This window comes from Ursus arctos, unplaced genomic scaffold (assembly GCF_023065955.2).
Source record: "Ursus arctos isolate Adak ecotype North America unplaced genomic scaffold, UrsArc2.0 scaffold_6, whole genome shotgun sequence".
NCBI lineage: Eukaryota > Metazoa > Chordata > Mammalia > Carnivora > Ursidae > Ursus > Ursus arctos.
The window spans coordinates 53,649,157-53,670,383 of record NW_026623078.1 but is presented as its reverse complement, the minus strand read 5'-3'; the positions used below and the strand labels follow the sequence as shown (position 1 = coordinate 53,670,383).

Below are 21,227 nucleotides of genomic sequence, written 5' to 3'. Positions count from 1 at the left end.
AGGGCATGTGATGTAATGAGCACTGGGTATTATATAAGACTGATGAATCACTGGACTCTTTCTGAAACTAATATATGTTTATTAATTGAATTTAAATTTAAAAAATAAAATAAAATTTAAAAAATGCCAAAAAAGAATCAGTGCACATTTGCAATTATAACCTAGATTTGTTGAACTCAAGAAAACATGTTTTAATATCATTTAGTATCATTTTTCAATATGAATTTTCTTTCTTTTTTTTTTTTTTAAAGATTTTATTTATTTATTTGACAGAGATAGAGACAGCTAGCGAGAGAGGGAACACAAGCAGGGGGAGTGGGAGAGGAAGAAGCAGGCTCCCAGCAGAGGAGCCTGATGTGGGGCTCGATCCTGTAACGCCGGGATCACGCCCTGAGCCAAAGGCAGACGCTTAACCGTTGTGCCACCCAGGCGCCCCTCAATATGAATTTTCAATCAAGCCCCCCCTGACCTATTACCAAACCGTGATTCTCTTTTTAAGTGGATTCATATTAAATGTCTTTGATAGCAATTATCCCCAGATGTGGGAAGAGAAAGGGAGGGATTGTGAGCAAGCACTAGAGACCTTTCTCAACAGTTGCCCAATTTTTCAGCTAAGTAGCAATGTGAGACAAACAGACCCACTGTCCTTCCTTTAAAGTCTTGTGAAATGGAGGCAGAAAAACATTTACTAGAGAAAGCCCTAGAAAGTTACCTGGGTTCTTTGACCAGACTTGTGCTGGTCAAACTCTCCCAGAGTTTGTAGGGTGAGTCTGAAGTAGATAGCAACATTCAAGTCAGATACTTAAAGACATTTCAGGTTGACTTTCAACTGCTATTTGACTGTATTCTTAGAACTTCAGATCTAGAAAACCATTTTACAAAATGACCCCTAAGGGTCAAAACTGTTGCTTTTGGTCAAATACATTTGGAAGCAATCCTTTCATTTCATAGGTAGAAAACTAAAGAGAAAGTGAATATGTGACTTCCCCAGACCACACTGGCTATTAATGGCTTGATTAGAATCAATCTTCTGAATCTAGAGCTGTGGTTCTCAACCTTGGTTGCACACTGGTGTCACCTGACAGCTTTTAAAACTACTGATGTCTAGGTCTCATCCCCAGAGGTGCTGACTTAATTCATCTTGAGTGCAGCTAAACTGGGTATTTTTAAGTGTTCCCAGGTGATTCTGACATCACCTGATGTTGAGATCCTGATCTTTCCTAATTTTTGCTCTAGCAAAATGACCCATATCACTTTCCACTATAGTCCTTCGTATGCTTCCACTCTTCCCTCCCAATTAATCCTTTTTCTTCTCTAGTGTTGTCATATCGTAGTAATGATTAAAGCCCAATGCTCGAAAAGGAGAGCTGTGGGACCACAGAGCAGCAGGCACCTAGTCGCCTCACCTGCTTACCCTGGACAGATGGCGAATTGCAAAGCCGAATGTAGCACAGAACCAATGCCACTCTAGCAGCAGCCGTATACCCAAATTTAAGTTTAAATATTCTGCATATGCTCGGTTTTGGATTCTCTCCTGGAGCTGCAGGCAGCAGAAGGTAACCACCCAAGTCCTAGCAGATAGCAATGACTTTTGGAGCTAAAAACTGCACACTGCTGTGGCAACGGGAGCATGAAGCCAGGCCCTGGAACAACCCATTTCACCACCTAATTGCCCTTCCCTCAGCTGTGAGGCGGTCTTTTCGTTCCACTTAGCTGGGTATATAAAAATGAGTGTTGGATCCCTGCACAAGAATAGCAGTGGTGAGGGGCGCCTGGGTGGCGCAGTTGTTAAGCGTCTGCCTTCAGCTCAGGGCGTGATCCCAGCGTTTTGAGATCGAGGCCCACATCAGGCTCCTCTGCTGGGAGCCTGCTTCTTCCTCTCCCACTCCCCCTGCTTGTGTTCCCTCTCTCGCTGGCTGTCTCTCTCTGTCAAATAAATAAATAAAATCTTAAAAAAAAAAATAGCGGTGGTGAAAAAGCAAACCTAAAAATTAATCTCTTTTTGAGAAAAGTGATCAGTACAAGGAGACAAACCCATCCCAGAAGCCCAAGCCCTTGCAGGGTTGGGTTTTGGGCCCACGTTGATCATAACCGTAAGCAATCTCTCCACCCCACTTTGAAGAGCACCAGGGCCAGGCTCTCCAGTCTTGTGAGAAGATCTGACCCCGCCTCTTGGAGAACGAGCCAATCAGAACAGGCCCGCTGTGGTCGGCCCTAGTGTGGTGGATTCCCATGATGCTCTAGCACAGAGACCTGTCCTCAGGAGGTCGGTGCTGATGGCTGCTTTCTGTTCCCGCCACTTGGAAAGTGGAAGTGCAGGCTTTCCAGTGAACAACCAACCAAATACCCGAACTGCTGGCCCTGTGCGCTCCAGACCTCACTGTACAGAAGGTAGCTTCCATTTTCCCCAAGACACAAGGGCCCACTGATGAATACCCACTCCTTTCCTGTGTGGGCTTTCACCTTTTCGGCGATTCGGATTTCCATCCCAAACCATGGGATTCCAAGAGTTCACCTTAATGGTATTCAAACTCTCTTTTTCGTTTTATCCAGTCATTTCTGGAGCATTCATTCCACAGTTTCTTGAAGGATAGGAAAGTAGAGACGGTACTTTAATGCCTCAGGACACAAAAACTTGAGCAACAGTCATATATTAATTTTGTGACATATCCTAGGACCGTAATACAACGCGTAATATAAACTCCCACCAATTATAGTTTTGAATTAGCTCCATAAGCTAATCAGAGGCCAGATTGCTCCACGTTTTGGTTTGGGGGTCCAGAGAAGCCATTTCTCAAAGCTTATTAGAGAGGTGCCCCTTATGTGATTAATTCTGGACAGTGGACACAGACGAAGTTCTGACCCTCCCTGAGTTTACAGCCTAATGGAAAACAGAGATCCTTGAATTATAGATAACCACGCTGTGTGGTAGGTCCTGCAGGAGAAAGATGCACGATTAAATGACTTTCTAAAGTTCTCTGTCAAATCAGCGGTGTCACCCAAAGCTCAGGAAAGCAAACCCCCTGACTTAACATAGCCTAACATATCTTTGGCTAAAGTTGGCCACATGGCATTGGGACACAGCCCCTGTCTGCTAGGGACCAATTGAAGGTGAATGTTGCAAGAGGCCCCGGTGAAAGGAAGCGACTGCAGCCCAAAAGATGTCAAAGAGAGGATGTTGTGATGATGTTGTGACCTGTTGTGGGGTAACTGTGAAGAAGATGGCACCTGAAATGGGGAGTTGATTTGGGGTTAGGTCACGTGGGGCTGGATTGTAAAGCCTTTATACATGTGGTAGAGGAGAGTTTTAGGGGGTTTTGTTTGCTTTAATCTTTTTGGGTTTTTTTTTTATCCCAGGTGAAGAAATTTTAGTTAGAAACTCAGTTTTTAAGCAATTCCTCATTAATCTATGCAAGATTCTTCTCTTATTTTACTTTTTCTTTTTACTTCCAAACCCTGCTTTTATTTTCCTTTGCCCCCGTAACACCCACTCATGTTTAATATATCTTTATATGTACATATATACCTTCTTGCAAAAGGTATATCATTTTTATGCCAGTGTGTCTTTACAGAGATGATAATGTGCTCTAAATCCCACTCTGTCTCCTATATTTTCCCCTTGATGCTAGGTGTTTAAGACCCATCAAAGTTGCCGTGTACCTCTGGTTGACGCTTCTGTTACTTAGTTTTCAACAGCGTGCATCTGCCATGTTTCACTCATTCCTTTCTCCAGTGATAAGCATCTTCATTGCTTCCAATATTCAGCTACCCCAAGAAATTCCATGATAAACATCTTTACAGGCCTGTGGGAGAACTTCCTAGGAATATAGATTGCAGAGTTTTCCCACAGATCATAAGGCATGTGCATGCTTCATCTCAACAGCTGCCAGATTCTTTTCCTGAGTGGTGGCACCAGTTGGCACTCCCTCCAGCAATGCTCCAGAGTTCCATCTTCTACATTCTCAGCTGCACCATTATCTCCCTTCTGACCTTGCCCATTCTTAGACATTCAAATACAGAGCTCAGAGTAGATGGAAACTATCTAAAGCTCTTCACCTGTGAGTGCCATGAGAAAGAGGATGCTTTGGAAAAATTGTGCAGGAATGATCTGACTTGCAAAACCAAAAAATGCAACATAAACATATTCTCTGGGAAGTATAGGAGATATTTAGCATTACAAAGAAAAATATTTTCTACATATACTTTTTTTTTTGGTACAAATATCCTATTCAATATTTGCTCCCACTTCCCATGTTTGGTTAGTTTGTATGACTTGGTTTGAAACCTGATTTGACGTGGCCATGGCCAGTCTTCACCATGGCTGGTAGTGGGAGGCAGGCAAGGGGAGGCAGAGCTAGGAGATCAGAGTGTCCCGCTGGACAGAAGCCTGACCTCACTTGATGAGCTGTGCCTCCCTCCCTATCTTTAGCTATCATTCTCCTCGTGTCGGAAGGTTGGGTGGAATATTACAGTGATAAAGAGTAACAATGAACATTTGTAGAGTACTTGCTACTCAAAATGTGGCCCTCAGACTGGCAGCTTAGGCATCACCTGGGACATCATCTTGGATCCCACTCCAGGCCCACTGAATCAGAATCTGCCTTTAGCAAGATCCCCAAGGGATTTTATGCACATTAGCACTGCTTCAGTCTTTGCCAAATATTTTCACCTAGACTGTCTTGTTTACACTCTTCCCAACACCCCTGATTTCTTTGGGTATAGCTATTATGTACTTCTCATGTTACAGTTGAAGAAACTGAGGCTTGGCAGGTTAAAGTGACTAGCCCAAGAGTACCAGAAGAGCCCAGAGCAAACAGATTTTCAAACTCTGCAACTGCTCTCAAGGTCATACTTTGTTTATACTCCCATCTCCCCATGCCCATTTTCCCTCTTTCCAAAAGGAAAACACCCAGCAAGAGCTCATTTCAGAGCCAAACAAAAGTGGAGTGGAGGTGAAGCCTCCCAGTCTCCCCAGGGATGTAAACTGCTACTGAGACAAGAAGCAATCACTGCTGTTCAGCCTCGTTCCTCCTCCTGCTGCGTGGCAACTTTGGGTTAAGGGAGGCAGCCAGATCTTCACTGAGTATGAAGTACATGGAGATATTGGTGGGTTCCTCCCTTGAGTGAAGTGTACCAAATTCCATTTTTCCTTCTTAAAAGCAGGCCAAGCAGGGGTGCTTACTCTGGGGTTCCCCAGATCCCCAAGGCATTCGTGGGTAGAATTGAGGAGTCTGGGAACTTAGCCTTTTCTGCACCATAACTAAAGGAAACAAACCCACAGCAGCAGCAGCAGGACCTGTGACTTTGTAACTAACAGAAATCACAGATATTTCCATACCGAGTTGCAACTGTTGCACATCTCCAAAGCTCGTTTATGCTCATCGTGACTTCAGTATTAGGTATTAGACCCACACTAGATCTTGTTATTGAATGTGTTCAAGAAAGGGCCCTATATTGCTTAATGACAACTGTATTTTTTGATATTTTGGTAATAGTATATCAATATAATGGTTTTCTTTGTGATCTTACAAATTTCATCTATGAGCATAAAAACACTATTCTGAGAAGGAGCTCATAGCCTTCATTAAACTGTAAAAGGATGCTGTCAGATTTTGGAAACTATCACATCCCTCAGTCTGGTTTTGGTTGGTTTGGTCACCCCCCTGTATGTGTTTACTGGTAGCAACATAGCACCTAAAGCCAAAAGGGACTATGTGCTTGTCTTCAGGGGTGGAAGAAAGGATTTCCTGAGAAGGCTGTACTCCATTGCACAGCCAGGCTTGGTGGGAGTGAGGGCTGAAGAACTCCAAGGGAGAACATTTATGACTATTCTGTTATTCTAGAAGATCTTCTCAACATTCAGAAGATTTCAATTAAAAATGCCATTCCACTTGCTGGGCAGAGGGACCATTAACCTTAGCTTTCTTTGGTCACTTGCTCTTCTGCAGGTTTGTGTTATGGTCTCGATTATAATCGACAAAGAAGCTGGAAGGTGTTTGGCCTTTGAAAAGGAGGACCCTTGTTTCATACCCATAACATTAACCAAGATTACCAGGATTCTGAAGTCTGAAAAGGTAAGTTAGTAACTGGCACTATCCAGAGAAAATGCAAGCTCAGACTTTTAAGTAAGCTGTAAGAATTCTACCTTGATAATTATCAATGTGCGAAGAGATGTCCATGATAGATTAAGCCTTTTTTTTTTTTAAGGCAGGATACAAAATAGCACGTTTTATTATATAGAGAGAGGGGAAAGTGAGAGGGCAGGGCAGAGGAAAAGAGTCTGAAAAAATAAATATCAAAATATCAGTTGTTAATTCTGGGTAGTGGAATGATAGGAGATGTTCATCTTTTATTTCTTTTTGTATTTCTTCCTTTTTTATGATCAGCATGTATTACTTTTGTTTAAAGAAAAAGACAAGGCAATGAGGCTATTTTCACTTTGTAAAAGTCAAAATGTTTAATGACTCTTTTACTGCTAGTCGGAACCTTGCAGAGCCACTTAACCACTTACCTAGCTTCACACCTCTTAGGGAGATAAAAAAGAGCAGAATGGAAAGTGGAAAAAAAAAAATCTGTACCAAAAAAAATTCTAACATAAAGTGCTGTAATATACCATGGACTTTGTATAGTGGGTCAAATTAGGTCCCCCATATTGTTAATACACCAGGCAGCCACTGGTACATAGCAAGCCCTCCATCAAAGTGAGCGCCCTTCCTTCTTTCTATTACACGTTTATTTCCATCACAGAGCACTCAGTAGAGTGCTTGGATGGGGGGGGGTATATTTTCCCTTCCAGATCTACATACTTTCCATTTTTCCAAGTTATTTCTTACTCCAGTTGTTCTTCCTTTCCTATTTCATCAGTTTTTCTAGTCCTCCTTCCTGGGCCTTTCCCCCAGCTGTTTTTACTTTTTTTTTTTTTTTTTTAAGTATTCTTATAAGATGAATATTTTGAACACTGTGGCTGCCACTGCAGAGCTGATACAGTCACACACCCACTGTTTCAGTTATTTCTTGTGGCACAGCAAACCACCCCAAAACCCAGGGACACTCCTACAGGCAGAAGGGGGGGTAGTGCCTCTCTGGTGGAGGGGAGGCAGGAAATGCTGCGTGGGTTGCCCCTCCATATATCGTTCATGATTCTTTGGGTCAGGAATTCAAGTAGAGCTCATCTCTGCTCCAGGCTGTGTCAGCTGGGCCTGCTTGGCTGGTGCTGGAGGGTCCCAGGTGGGCCTGCTCATGCATCTGGAGTCCTAGGCCTGGCTGTCAGTTGGGGGCCTTGGTCTCGGTAAGGCCATTCTCCGTTCAGATGTTCTTATTCAGTAGTTCAGTCTCTGCCTAGTGGCTGGTTTCCAAGAGGGTGAAAATGGAAACTCCAAAGGCTTCTTAAGACCTATGCATGAAGTCCCACAGCACCACCCCCCTGATTCTGTTGGCCAAAGCAAGTCACAGGGCAGCCCCCGTTCATGGGGTTGGGGAAACAGATTTCACCTCTTAATGCAGGAATAGCAAAGTCACCTTGGAAAAGGTTATGCAGAGTGGAAGGGGTTGGTGTGACCATCTTTAGAAACAATCTACTCCACATAAAAATTTCAAGATTTTATTATTCTCATTTTTATTTATTTATTATTTTTAAAAATTAAGCTGTATACCCAGTGTGGGGCTTGAACTCACAATCCCACGATCAAGAATTGCATGCTCTACCTACTGAGCCAGGCACCCCTGAGAGTTCAAGATTTTTTTTTTTAATTTTAATGAGCTTAAAAACCATGGTAATTAGTGTAATGAAAATAATACATAATACTCATTAGTCAGAGAGGATGTTTTTCCTAATCTGTGTGACACTTTCACTTTCTGAATCAGCCCTTGCTTGCCTCTCACCTCTACTTCATGTCATAGTAGGCCAAGAAATCCTAAGTTCTGGGTATGGAAGAGAAGTCCTTGTGTGTCACCCTTCGCCAGCATTTCACCACATGGCTGTTGCCTCTCAGCCTCGCTCCTGAGCCTGTAGTTCTCCAGAGACCCACCCTCAGTTCTCTTATCTCTTGTTTACTCTTCCGAGGGAATTGCAGCCACTCCTCTGGCTTCAGCTGCCACCTATACCCTGATTACTCCCAGATTTTAATCTCTGGCCCAGATCTTTCCTGGGCTCCAGACCTGAAATTCCAACTGCCTCCTGGGCATCTCTATTTGGATGTCCCACAGGTAATCTTATCTTTATATGTCCTAAGTCAGATTTGGCATTTTATTCCTTTCCACCAAAACCTACCTCCCTATGGCCTGTTGGTTGGGCAACAGGGTTCTGTTTCATCCAGTGAATCAAGCCAGGACCTGGCAATCCTCCACATCTCCCTCTTTCTCATGCCTCCTTCCAGTGAATTGCCAAATTCTGTTGTTTCCTGCTATTTCTATTCTGTTTTTTCCATGCCTGCCACTGTTTCCTTCATTTAGGCCAGCATCATCTTTGCTGCCTACATGACTGCAAAAGCCTTCTCACTGGTGTTAGACCTCCACCCCTCTGGTCCATGCTCCACACCGCTCCAAAATGGGCTTTCTATACCATCATTCCTTGCTAAAATCTGCCAGTAGGTCCCCATTATCCTCAGGATAAAAGTTCTACTTCCACATTCCTTAGCATGTCAGGCAAAGGCCCTTTGTGTTTGGGGCTGCTTCCCTTAACGCCCTAAGCTCCTCATCCTACCTCACAAATCTGTGATCCAGACAGTTCCAAGCATCCTGAATCCCCAACGGTCTCTCTAGTCTCCACCTCCACCCCTCTTCTCCTCTCCTTTAAGAATCAGCTGAGGGGAGCCTTCCCTCATCCCTTTCTTGGCCCTCCTAGGACACTTGGTGCACACCCCTTTCCTAGCATTTACCACACTCTGTAGTCATGTTGGCCTCATATATTTACTTCTCCTGCCATACTGGAAGCTCCTTCCACGTACTTTTATTATTTTTCCTCAGTGTTCAGTTAGTGCCTGCAATATGGTGGGGCGATGGATGAATGGTGATGATACCCACTGACTTTAAGGAGCAATGAGAAGATGCTGTCAGTTACACCATGTTTTAATTCCATAACTACACTGAGGGCTCTTTACATGTCAGCCCCACCGCCACTTCCTTCATTATTCTGATGGAAGGAGAAATCAGCACCATCAGCAGGAAGGGTCAGCATCTGTCTGAGTACTGCTTACTACTGCCCAGAACTCTTTTTTAGTCATGCCCGAGATGACAGCTTTGCATGTATGTTCCTAAAATGATGCAAGCTAAGGGTAAGGTATAGAGAGATCTATACTTCTGCCCTAGGTATTTGTCCACATTCTCTCTGTAACGCCTTTGGGTCTTCAAAGACAACCTACAATTTTATTTCCTCCATTAAAAAAATCTTGAGTGCCTTGTATAGAACAGACACTGGACCAGAGAGATTGTGACATGGCCACCACCTTGAAGGAGCTCAGATCTGGGTGTAGTATGAGCAGGTTTCAATACTGTAAAATACTTCTTGCAATAAGATGTGATACGTGCTCCACACCAAGCATGGAGTGTGGACAAAGTGCTGTGGGAACAGAGAACAGTGGATTCATCTTGAAGTTATCAAGGAAGGCTTCAACAAGGTGGCAGTAGAACAAAGGAAGCCAAAAGAGCCTTTCAAAGATAAAAATATACATTTCTTCCAAGATACCATGGCTCCTGTTACACTTTAAAGAAAAGCTGTATTTCACGCTGTGACCTATAAATTCCTCAGTAATCTGGCTCCTCCTGCCTCACTCTCCAGCCCTGCCCTCCGCCATCCCCCACTTCCCCCAGCATCCTCTAACCTCCAGCCACAGTGCATCACAGAGCAAACTTCTTCCTGGTAGGACGCTGTCATAGCTGTTCCCTCTACTCAGGCACATTCTCACTGAATCTGCCTGTCCTCTCACTAGGTTTTCAGCTTAAGTCTCTTCCTCAAAGCAAGATTCTCTTATCTCCTAAACCAAACCACAATCATAGGTACAATCATATTATCCTCTCACCCCATTGCAATTCTATGTGTTGTAGTTAACTTCACCTTCATAAGTGATTTTATTTTAGGGGCGCCTGGGTAGCGCAGTTGTTAAGCATCTGCCTTCGGCTCAGGGCGTGATCCTGGTGTTCTGGGATCGAGCCCCACATCAGGCTCCTCCGCTGGGAGCCTGCTTCTTCCTCTCCCACTCCCCCTGCTTGTGTTCCCTCTCTCGCTGGCTGTCTCTCTGTCAAATAAATAAATCAATAAATAAAAATCTTTTTTAAAAAAAGTGATTTTATTTTATATATATATAGAGAGAGAGAGAGAGACAGAGACAGAGACAGAGAGACTTGTCTTTGTCTTCCCATCTAGGCTTTTTGAGAGCAGGGACCTGGACTGTTTTGTTCCTTGCAGTTGTCGGGGTACCTAGAACACATAGTAGGTGTTCAATAAATACTTGTTGAACAGACTGGATTAATGAGAAACACAATCTTTACTGAATGAGGACGTGGCTTAGAGATGTGGAATTGTAGCATGTTTGAGGAACAGCAAGTCATTTGCTATGGCTTTGGGCAAGGGTATGTCTGCGTGGGAGAGGAGCTTGGAAGGGTCGGGAGAGTAGTTGGGGGCAGACTATACAGCTTTGAATGGAATAGCCTCTTATCTCCTAGGCAACAGGAGCCAAGGATCCTCTTTAAGTAGGGAGTGTCATGATTGGATCGTGACTTTCAAAACCCCACTCTAGTGGCAGTATGGAGAGCTTGGGCCCTAAAAATCAGCTGGGGTGGGGAAATTGCAGACTATTTAATGCAAGGGAGAGTTGATACCAACTGACCTAGAGTGACAACTGAAGGACAGAAATGAAAAGTGAGGAAAAGATAGTATAGAGGCAAAACTGTCGGGATCTGGGGACAAACTGGACCCAGGGCTTTGAGGGAGAAGGTGAAGGCTGGATGGGAGATGACGAATCCATACAGGAAGGAGCAGAAATGATTTTAGTTTTGGTAATGTTGAGTCTGAGGTGCCTAAGGAACATCTTTCTCTGAATCTCTAGGAATTGTGCCACCACACTGTTCCTCCTACCCCTTTTCTCTTTTCTTTCCTGTCTTGAATCACTCCCACAAGCCATGAATGCTCCCTGCTTCTCAGCGTGCTGGGGCATCATGCCAGCAGGCCCCACATTCCTGAAGAAGGGACTAGGTCCAGACCTGGAGGGGTGGCTGGCTGTGGCCACCCGAGGGGGCGGCTCCCTGACAGGAAGGAAGGCTGGCCTGCTGGTTGGGCACAGAGGGGAGCTTCCACTGCTGTAGCAGGTGCCCAAGGCCAGCTGCTCCAACCCCTCAGGCTGGGATCAACAGGATGGGACAGCCCAGGGGGAAGGAAGCCTACAGGAAGGGACACCCCTGCAGACAGAGTGGGGGCATGGGGTGGAGGGGAGATAGGAAGAGCTGCCTGGGGTGCTGAGCTGGCACCCCTCCAGCTGATTCAGGAAAGGCAGTGACAGGCGGCCATTCAATCCCCAGCCCTGGTCAGCTGTATTATTACTAGTGTTGTTGGCTATCCTGGGCCTTAGCTACACCAGAAGGAATCACTGGAAGATGTTCATGGATTTGCCAGTTTCTAAATTCCCTTTCTATGCTCATTCTGTGGTTATTGGGAAAGAAAGGTCACTTGAGTTAGCCTTTCAGTTACGAGAGGTGAGACAGCTTGAAGGAGGGGCAGTGATTTTTGCCACGTGTTCAGCCTGTCCAAAGGAGATAAAATCTCTAGTTTGCTTTAAGCCGGGTTATCACTGCCCGACTCTCCCAACAACAGCTGCTGTGAACTGGCACCCAACGGCCAAAAGGGGGCAAATTGGGAACGAAAACAGAGTCACCGGCTCCAAATCTGAGGCCCTGGCTCCCCTCAGACCAGCTCAGGGGGTCGGAGGTGGGGTTGAGGGGAGAGGAGGGCGGGTGGCACCTTAGAGGGGGTGGTGTGTCTTTGACTAGGCGGGCGTCCCCGCAGCAACCCCACCCCCAGGCGCGCCCGGGCGGGCGCTGGGCGACCCTAAAAGACCCCTCCCCACAAACAGTTTCCAGGCAGGGCGTTTCCGGAGGCCTTGGCCCGGGGTGGGGGTGGGGTCTACCTTTGAAACAGCTTGTAGACTGCAATTTAAACTTCCATCGAGCTCAAAACTCGATTCTGCAACCGAGAGTCGGCGCCACAGAAGGATAAAAACTCGGGTCAACAGCCCCTCATCACCCCATTGGTCCAGTTCTCAAGGATTCCTGCAGTCCCCACACCGTTCTCTCGGCTGCCTGGAGGAAGGATGGGCGGGGAGGGCAGGGGCGGGCACTGCTGCCTGCAACCTAGAAGGCGAGGGCGAGCCCGCGCCGGTGGCCGGGGCGTGGGCGGGGGGCGCAGGAGCAGGTGTCGGCTCAGTGACAGGGTTCCCACCCCTGCCCTCCCCGCCTCAGTGCTCCCCACAGCTCAGGGAAGCAAAACCCAGCAAACGCTCCAGAAATGCAGCTCAGTCGGTCAGCGGGCTCTGCTTTCTTGCCAGACGCCTAAGAGGACGGCGCTTCCAAATGCAAATCTCTTGGCTCGGGTGCCTTGGCTAGCAGCCGCCGCCTCCCCCGCCCGGCTGCCCGGCGTCCCGCCCACCCCGCGGCGGGCCGAGATGGGGCCCCGAGCGGAGGGGACGGGGCGGAGCGGGCATCCCTCCCCACCTCCCACGTGGGGCCGGCCCTCCGCAGTGCCTGGGCGCGCCACCGCCGCGCCTCCGGGCTAGGCCGCCGCCCGCGGCACCGCCCCCTAGGCCGGGGCGGAGGAAGGCAGGGGAGGGTGGGCGAGGGGTGGGGGGCGTCACTGAGTCAGGTGGCGGCGGGAGTTCCCTCGGGCAGGACTGAGGGAACACGCTGCCTGGGATTGTGTACACGCTCCACTGACACAAGCTTCACGCTGCCGGGCAGCCGCTGATCACGCGTGGCCCCGGGAGCCCATTGGCCGGCGCCTCACACACCTTTGTCGCTGATTGGCTGGCCTCAGGCCCCGCCCCCACCCCCGCCCGCGGCGAGGGGCAGGCGGAGAGGCTACCTGAATGGGGAGGGGGCAGACGGCGCGGAGCGCGGCGGCGGCGGGAGCGGCGTCGAGTGTCTCCGGGCGTCCGTCTGTGGCCAAGCAGCCAAGCAGCATAGCAGCCAGTGAGCTCGCCGCCGGCGGCCAGGCAGCCAACCATGCTCAACTTCGGCGCTTCTCTCCAGCAGGCTGCGGTAAGTCACCTGGGGATGCCCCTGTCCTTCCCTTCCTCACTGCGTCTGAGGGGCCAGCCCGGGCACCAACCCCGAGCCCTTGACATCAGCGGCGCCAGAGGACCGGGGCTGCATTGGAGTCGTGGGGAAGGAAGGGGCTTTCTGCCTGCACACTGGGCATTGGTGAGGGCGTGTGTGTCACGGAGTGGGTCAGGACAGGAGGGTTGGGATCTACAGACGAAGGGACAGGGGTTTTTGCTCAAGGTGCAATGAGGAGGGGAAGGGGCAGCTCCGCTGGGAGACTTGAGGCAGGTGAGGGGGAGGATGACTGGAGGGGCGCGAAGAGTGAGGAGGAGGCTGCTGCCCTGGCAGCGAGGACAGGGGAAGGTGTGGAAGGGAAGTGGCGGGGGGGTGTGTGTGAGAAGGGGGCTACCCTGCACCTGGCACCCGGGAGAGATGCCGCCGTCTGGATCAGGAATGCGACCCAGGGCGGGAGGGGGCTGCTTACTGGCATTTGAGGGGCGGGGTGTCCACAGGAGAAGCGAGGGGGCTGCCCCTCTCGGGGGTCTGAGCGGAGGCTTGTGGTACTGGGGTTGCTCAGCAGACAGCCGGGGGGCTGGGGGAGGGGGGCGCCCGGCGTGGGCGCGGAGCAGTGGCACGTGGGGCCCGGACCGCCCAGGGGGGACGAGGAGGTGCGCCCCCAGACGTCGGCAGGGGACTCCCCATCCCCCGCGGAGCAAGTGGCCGCCTTTTGAGGACCCCCTGGGAGGGGGTGTAGGGAGCTGCCTTGAGGATGAGAGGGTGGAAAGCGAGAGCCAGCAGCGGGGCGGGGGATGTGGGCGGGGGGAGCCGGGGCCGCGAGACGCGGGGGCCGCGTGTCGAGGCGGGAGCCGCGGGCCGTGGGGCCGCGCGTCTGGAGCCGGAGCCTGTGGGGGCTGCACGTCTGGGAACCTGTGGAGACTCGGCGGGCGGAGATGGAGCTGCCGGAAACCGCGGGGAGGGGGCGCAGCGTCTGCGGGAAAGACGGGGTGGTCTGAGGTCCCGCGGGCGGCGTGGGCGGGAAGCGCCGAGGGCTCGGCCGGATCCCCGGGGGCTGCGGCCGGGAGGAGGGCGGGGGCCGGGTTTCCGCGGGGACCCGGCTCCGCCTCCAGCAGCTGAGGCGGAGGCTGGGGGGTGGGCCGGGAGCGGGTGCGCCCAGGGAGCTTCTCGTCCCCGAGTGACCCAGCCCCGGCCTCCGCCAGGGGCGGCAGCGAGGCCCAGCCCCGCTGTCGGTTCCTAAGGGAACGGCGGCTCTCCGGGAGCGGGGAGGGGCGGGCGCTCCCGGAGCCGGCGCCCGCAGCCCCGCCCCTCCCCGCGGGCTCGGGCGCGCACTGCCGGGCGGTTGGCGGCGGTGCCCGCGGCCCCTCCCCCCCGGCCGGCGCGAGGGCGGGGGCCCGCGGGCTCAGGAAGTAGGTGAAAGGTGATGGCGCGGCAATTCCCAGTTCACGTTTCCTGCGCGGCCCGGAGCAGCCGCTGATCACGCTTTGTTCACATGCCTCGCCCCCACCTCCCCCGCGCCCCCCGCCCTTCGCGGTCCAGCCAATCCGGGCCCGAGCCGCCGGGCAGGCTGGCCAATGGCGGGGGCAGGGGCGCGGGGACGTGCGAGCGGCGAGGAATGTTCCCAGTGACTCACCCGCGAGCCTCATTGAGGTTAGGGCGGCCCCATCCGTCTGTCCCCGCCAGCGAGGATCTCCCCCGCCGTCCGCCCCCGCCCCTCGTCTGCCTCCCCCGCCCGCGCCTCCACCCGCTCTTCCCTTTCCTGCCTCGAGCCCCACTCCCTTTCCTCCCCTCCCCGCTTCTCTTCCTGCCCTTCCCAGCTCACGCTCCCCTTCCCTGCTTGCCTGCCTTTTCTGCTTTTGCTTTTCTTTGCATTGGCGTCTTGAGGCTTTTACACATACAAGCGCTGTCCATTGCAGCTTACATAAAGGGGCGCGCGATTATGCAATAGCGTTATTAGTGAAATTTCAAAAGCGGTGGCTCCTTTTCTAAGGATTTCAACACGAAGGGTGTATGCATTTTTTCAAACAAGCATTGAGAATAATACCTTGCAGCGTAAAGAATGCTTTTCGGTATTTTTACAAGATCTCTACTCAGACCAAAAGAATAGGATCACGTTAATGGAAAATGGGAGGTGGTGGGTAGTACCATTTTTTTTTTAAAGTGCAGTTTAAGGAACTTTAATATGAATCGTTGAACACTTGATAGAGGGGTTGTATAAATAAAACTGCCAAGCATGTGCTGTCATTCTTGTCATCAAACAGTTATTTTAAAAAGAAAATATGTTCGATTGGACTATTGCAGACTCATTACAGTCAGTTTTTTGCGAATTCTGGGTAGAAGATTAAATTTTATGATTGGCCATTTTTTAGTAGTAGTGCAGTAGCTGGTCATCGTTGTGCATAGCAAACCATTGTGTTAAATAGATCTAGTGAAAAGGAACATAAACATGAAAAACCTGAAGTTTCAAAAAGCTTTGGGATTTTTCCACATATTTCACTCTTTGTCTTTACCAGAGATAATCAAGCTATGAAAGATTTCAAATAACCTAATGCAGTAATTTTAAAGAGACTGAGGATTCAATGCTGTTGATTTTATTCTAAAGTGGAAGGAGACTTTCCAAAGGTCATGCCTATATCATCAGGCCAGAGCTCTGTCCACTGCACTTTGCCTTTTTAAGAAAGTTGTGGGTTTTTTTTCCCCTATTAGGAACTGGTATCTCAAAAGTCCTCATGCCACACCTGTAGTATTGAAAAAAGAACTTTTGTGGAGCCTTCCCTTAGTTATTTTGTCTGACCCCAGTTGCAGATAGCTACTCTGGGAAGAATATAAAATTTCTAAATCAGGTTCTTCTCTTTTTTGGATGATGTATGCATTGTTATCTTTAGCCTTGGTCTCCTTAATTGTAAATAGGAGACCTTGCAAGCATATCAGTGTTCAACTCTAAGTGAGAAAGAATGAGGAAGATTTGATTTTTACCATTATTATTAGTTGGGGTGAGAAAATTTATTTCAGAAACTTGGAAAGTTGTGCAAATTGTAAAGAAAAAAGTTGTGTGTTGCTCTGTGTGTTATTTGGATGACAAAAATATGCTTATAATCATTTGATATTTTTTTCTAGGAGGAAAGGATGGAAATGATTTCTGAAAGATCAAAAGAGTGTGTTTATTCATGGAACAAAACTGCAGAAAAGAGTGATTTTGAAGCTGTAGAAGCACTTATGTCAATGAGCTGCAGTTGGAAGTCTGATTTTAAGAAATACATTGAAAACAGACCTGTTACTCCAGTATCTGATATGTCTGAGGAAGAGAATCTACTTCCGGGTACACCTGATTTTCATACGATTCCAGCATTTGTAAGTATCATATATCATGTTTTTAAGATGAGAATGCAGATGATGGCATTTTTTGTAATTTATATAATGAACTTAATTTCTCATGCCCGTTGCCTGTATGTTTTTCTTTTCTAGTGTTTGACTCCACCTTACAGTCCTTCTGACTTTGAACCCTCTCAAGTGTCAAATTTGATGGCATCAGCGCCATCTACTGGACACTTCAAATCATTCTCAGATACTGCCAAGCCTCACATCGCTGCCCCTTTCAAAGAGGAAGATAAGAGCCCAGTACCTGCCCCCAAACTCCCCAAGGCTCAGGCCACAAGTGTGATTCGTCATACAGCTGATGCCCAGCTGTGTAACCACCGATCTTGTCCAGTGAAAGCAGCCAGCATTCTCAACTATCAGGACAATTCTTTTCGAAGAAGAACCCACATAAATGTTGAGGCTGCCAGAAAAAACATACCCTGTGCAGCTGTGTCACCAAACAGATCCAAGTGTGAGAGAAACACAGCGGCAGATGTTGATGAGAAAGCAAGTCCTGCACTTTATGACTTTTCTGTGCCTTCCTCAGAAACCGTCATCTGTAGACCTCAGCCAGCCCCTGTGTCCCCACAACAGAAGTCAGTGTTGGTCTCTCCACCTGCAGTATCAACAGGGGGAGTGCCACCTATGCCAGTCATCTGTCAGATGGTTCCCCTCCCTGCAAACAACCCTGTTGTGACAACAGTCGTTCCTAGCACTCCACCCAGTCAGCCACCAGCTGTCTGCCCACCTGTTGTGTTCATGGGCACTCAGGTGCCCAAAGGCGCTGTCATGTTTGTCGTACCCCAGCCCGTTGTTCAGAACCCAAAGCCTCCAGTGGTGAGCCCAAATGGCACCAGACTCTCTCCTATTGCCCCTGCTCCAGGGTTTTCCCCTTCTGCAGCAAAAGTCACTCCTCAGATTGACTCCTCCAGGATAAGAAGTCACATCTGTAGTCACCCAGGATGTGGCAAGACATACTTCAAAAGCTCTCATCTGAAGGCCCACATGAGAACACACACAGGTACCAATCATTTCTTATTTGTATCTTAGAAATTTAGATGAATATTTTTAGTCCGTGATCACAAATACAAACCAAGCCTGTTAAAGAAGAACTTGCTTTATTAGCCAGTTCAGGGGCTGGTATTACCAGGACAAGTTCCTACAAAAGATTTCATCAAGGTGTTTTTGTCTTAATTTTGCAAATGATTCTTTAAGTGAATATTTACTTTAGTAAAGCATTTCTAAAGTCTTTGTACCACAGTTGAAGTCAGAAAACCTTTTTGTTTTTGGCTTTTTATACAGGGAAGTTTCCTATAAATGTGACAGTGAAAGTCGAAAATAGAGCAGTACACATATTCACTTAACAGTTGATTCATTTAGTAGCTTTTGTTTTGAGAAGATTCTCTTAAGATATTTTAACATGTATGTATTTAGATACAATTTGATTTCCAGTGATTTGGTAAATGCATAGTAATGATGATCTGAATTTGTTTGTCTCAGGAGAAAAGCCTTTTAGCTGTAGCTGGAAAGGCTGTGAAAGGAGGTTTGCCCGTTCTGATGAACTGTCCAGACACCGGCGAACCCACACAGGCGAAAAGAAATTTGCTTGTCCCATGTGTGACCGACGGTTTATGAGGAGTGACCATTTGACCAAGCATGCCCGGCGCCATCTGTCAGCCAAGAAGCTACCAAACTGGCAGATGGAAGTGAGCAAGTTAAACGACATTGCCTTACCTCCAACCCCTGCCCCCACGCAGTGACCGCTCAGAAGGCAAGAATCAGAAGTAACTTTGGTCACAGCCAGGAGCCAGTGGTGATGTAAAAATGCTTCCACTGCAAGTCTGTGGCCCTCCAGTGTGGGCCGAGAGCAGAACCCTGCAGCCTGAGGGGAAGGCTCAGCCTGGGTTAGAGGACAAGAAGTGCTGCAGCCACAAGCAGGTCACAGAGTGGCAGGATTCATTTCTTATCACATAAGAGAGATGAGAAAGCTTTTATTCCTTTAAATATTTTTTGAAGGTTTCAGATGAGGTCAACACAGGTAGCACAGATTTTGAATTTGTGTGCACAATTTATTACTTCATTTTCACCATTTATACTTGAGACCAACATTTCAATGTGATTCTTCTAAAGCACTGGTTTCAAGAGTAGAGAGACTGGAAATAAACATTACGGTACAGAGATGGAGATGGAAAATTGATTTGTATTATTACGAATATTGGCATCTTTTCCTAGTTACCTTGTTTACTATTCCTAGTCTTTCCAGTCAACTTTGTGGATGTAGTTGTTAAATATATCTAGAACTAGCATTTTTGTACTTGCTAACATTTGGAATTAAGCAGCTGTATATTGCTAAAGAGGGCCCAAAGAATTGGAATCCTCAATAATTTAATTGCTTTGAAATATAGCTACAATTTTTTTTGCGTTTTTGTTTTGAAAGTTTAACAGATGACTATATTTAGGCATTTTATTATGCTTTGAACTTTAGTTTGCCTGCAGTTTCTTGTGTAGATTTGAAAATTGTATACCAATGTGTTTTCTGTAGACTCTAAGATACATTGCACTTTGTTTAGAAAAAAAAAATTTGAAGATAAAAATATATATTGTAAAGAAGGGATACCAAGAATTTTAGATAACTCCTTGGAAAAGATGGCTTATGTCATCAGTAAAGTACCCTTATATTATGAGGATGTAATGTGTGCTTTATTGAATTAGAAAGTTAGTGACCATTATTCACATGGACAGATGTTGTCCTGTTAATTTATAGGAGTTTGGGGTGGGGTGGTAGGGGGGGAGGTGGAATTGGGTGAGTAGAAGTTGGTTAAAACATTCACTTTTGTTAACAGTATTTCTGTTACATTCTGTTATATAGTGGATGATACAGTGGTAAGACAAAAGTAAATTGTTTAAAATATATAGTGAAAAATGGCACTATCTTCCCATTTAACATTTTTCTCTTGGGTATTGATTTCTGACATCAAAACTTGCTGGACCCTTCGAAAACAATTTTCTTTTAATAAAAAAAACTTTGTGATTTACAATTTGCACAATATTTCTTTTGTTGTACTTTATATCTTGTTTACAATAAAGAATTTCCTTTGGTATATTTACTTGGTTGATTGCTTTTGTTGAAAACCATTCTCAGTCTAACTGTGACAGCGATCACTTACGGTACTATCTGAAGACTTAGTGTCTGAATTTCTCCAGGAGCTTCATTGAAATTTAGAACTGTAGGAGTGTCTCCTTAACATGAATCAATTTACAGAGAGTATACAGAGTGAGGCCAGTCAGTATCCACATATTCATTGAGATAATTTGCAAGCCTGCCCAGTCTAAGAAACCACCACATTTTAATCTTTAAACATTCTTCTACATTTTGATGATTTGGGATTGAAATATAGCTTTGGCTCTCAGCAAAACCTTAAGTAGCATTAAGTTAAAGGGCATACCACGGTGAATAATTACAAGCAATGAGGCTGCTGCAGCAAATGAAAAGGAGCCTGACCTATTAAATAGAGCGTAAATTACTCACCTCTGGAAGTTAGATTAACTCAGGCCATTAAGTGAAACCTTAAATGCAATAAACATACTGGTACTTAAGCTGCATGAAAGGTAATACACCTGGGAAGAGAAACACTTGCTAGTCACTTGTCAGTGGAACTAGGAGCTGTAAATGCTACTTGGTGTATTGAGTAGAATTCTGGAGATTGCTATTTTAGTTGGCTCTGAAACCCACTTGTCATGAGAGAACATCTTTCACAGTGTCCAACTTAACCATTGACCTGAAGTCTGACTCACTGTTGAACACCCATGGTAAGGGGCAATGTAATGTACTCACTTGGCACCAGTTACAAGACAAGCATCTCGGGTTATCTGTGCACCTGTTGCTATTTATTTCTTGGAAACTTAACACCACCCAAGTACAACACAGCTGCTGGGGAGGGGCCTTGCTGTTCTGCGGCTTCTGTGCTGGGAGCCTGGACCATCCTGACTCAGTACCTCATGACGGTAGGTCTTCAGAAGTGGGAGTACAGGAAGGTAGCTGACCTAGTACCCACCCCCTTATAATGACATGACCAGCAGAAATGTGCCACCCATTGCTGTGTTCCCAGTCCTAGTTGGCATCCGAGACTTTTCCTTAAGAATTTTGTAAATCAAATCTTTTTAACAGTAATAAACTTGAGTTGAATGTTCATGCAGGCTCTGATCTTGATGCAAAAGTTGCCCCCAAACAGGAACATCTGGAGCATGTAATAATGTACTAGTGTAGCTTTAACACTCGTTTTGGTGGTTTCCTGTCTGATATATAAGTTGGACTGTATGAAATCGCTGATATTCAAGCTGTTTTAACAGTTAATTCTTTTTGGATAATTTTAGACTTGGAGTTGCAAAAATAGTTTCCGTTTACCATTTATCCAGCTTTCCCTTGTAACATCTTACATAGTCCTAGAACATTTATCAAAACTAAGACATTAACCTTGGTACAATACTATTAACTAAAGTATAGAACTTGTTTGGGTTTCACTAGTTTTTCTACCAATGTCTTCTTTTCTATTAGAGGACCTAATCCAGGATCTCTAACATTGACTTGTCCTATCCAGTTTTCTCAAATC

General features: G+C 47.0%; 1 protein-coding gene across 1 annotated transcript; it reads left to right on the top strand.

Moving 5' to 3' along the window:
* Positions 1–13,052: 13,052 nt before the first annotated feature.
* On the top strand, positions 13,053–19,720 carry KLF10 (KLF transcription factor 10). Its single transcript, XM_026495608.4, has 4 exons — positions 13,053–13,242; positions 16,378–16,611; positions 16,726–17,638; positions 18,118–19,720. The coding sequence occupies exons 1-4, from the start codon at positions 13,207–13,209 to the stop codon at positions 18,375–18,377; spliced, it is 1,443 nt and encodes a 480-aa protein (XP_026351393.1). The 5' UTR covers positions 13,053–13,206; the 3' UTR covers positions 18,378–19,720.
* Positions 19,721–21,227: the final 1,507 nt, after the last annotated feature.

Excerpts from the sequence above, each read along its gene's own strand:
- KLF10 (XM_026495608.4), top strand. The coding sequence starts at position 13,207 with ATGCTCAACTTCGGCGCTTCTCTCCAGCAGGCTGCG. Across the intron at positions 16,612-16,725 it reads TTCATACGATTCCAGCATTT|TGTTTGACTCCACCTTACAG; the intron begins GTAAGTATCATA and ends TTTCTTTTCTAG. Across the intron at positions 17,639-18,117 it reads CCACATGAGAACACACACAG|GAGAAAAGCCTTTTAGCTGT; the intron begins GTACCAATCATT and ends TGTTTGTCTCAG.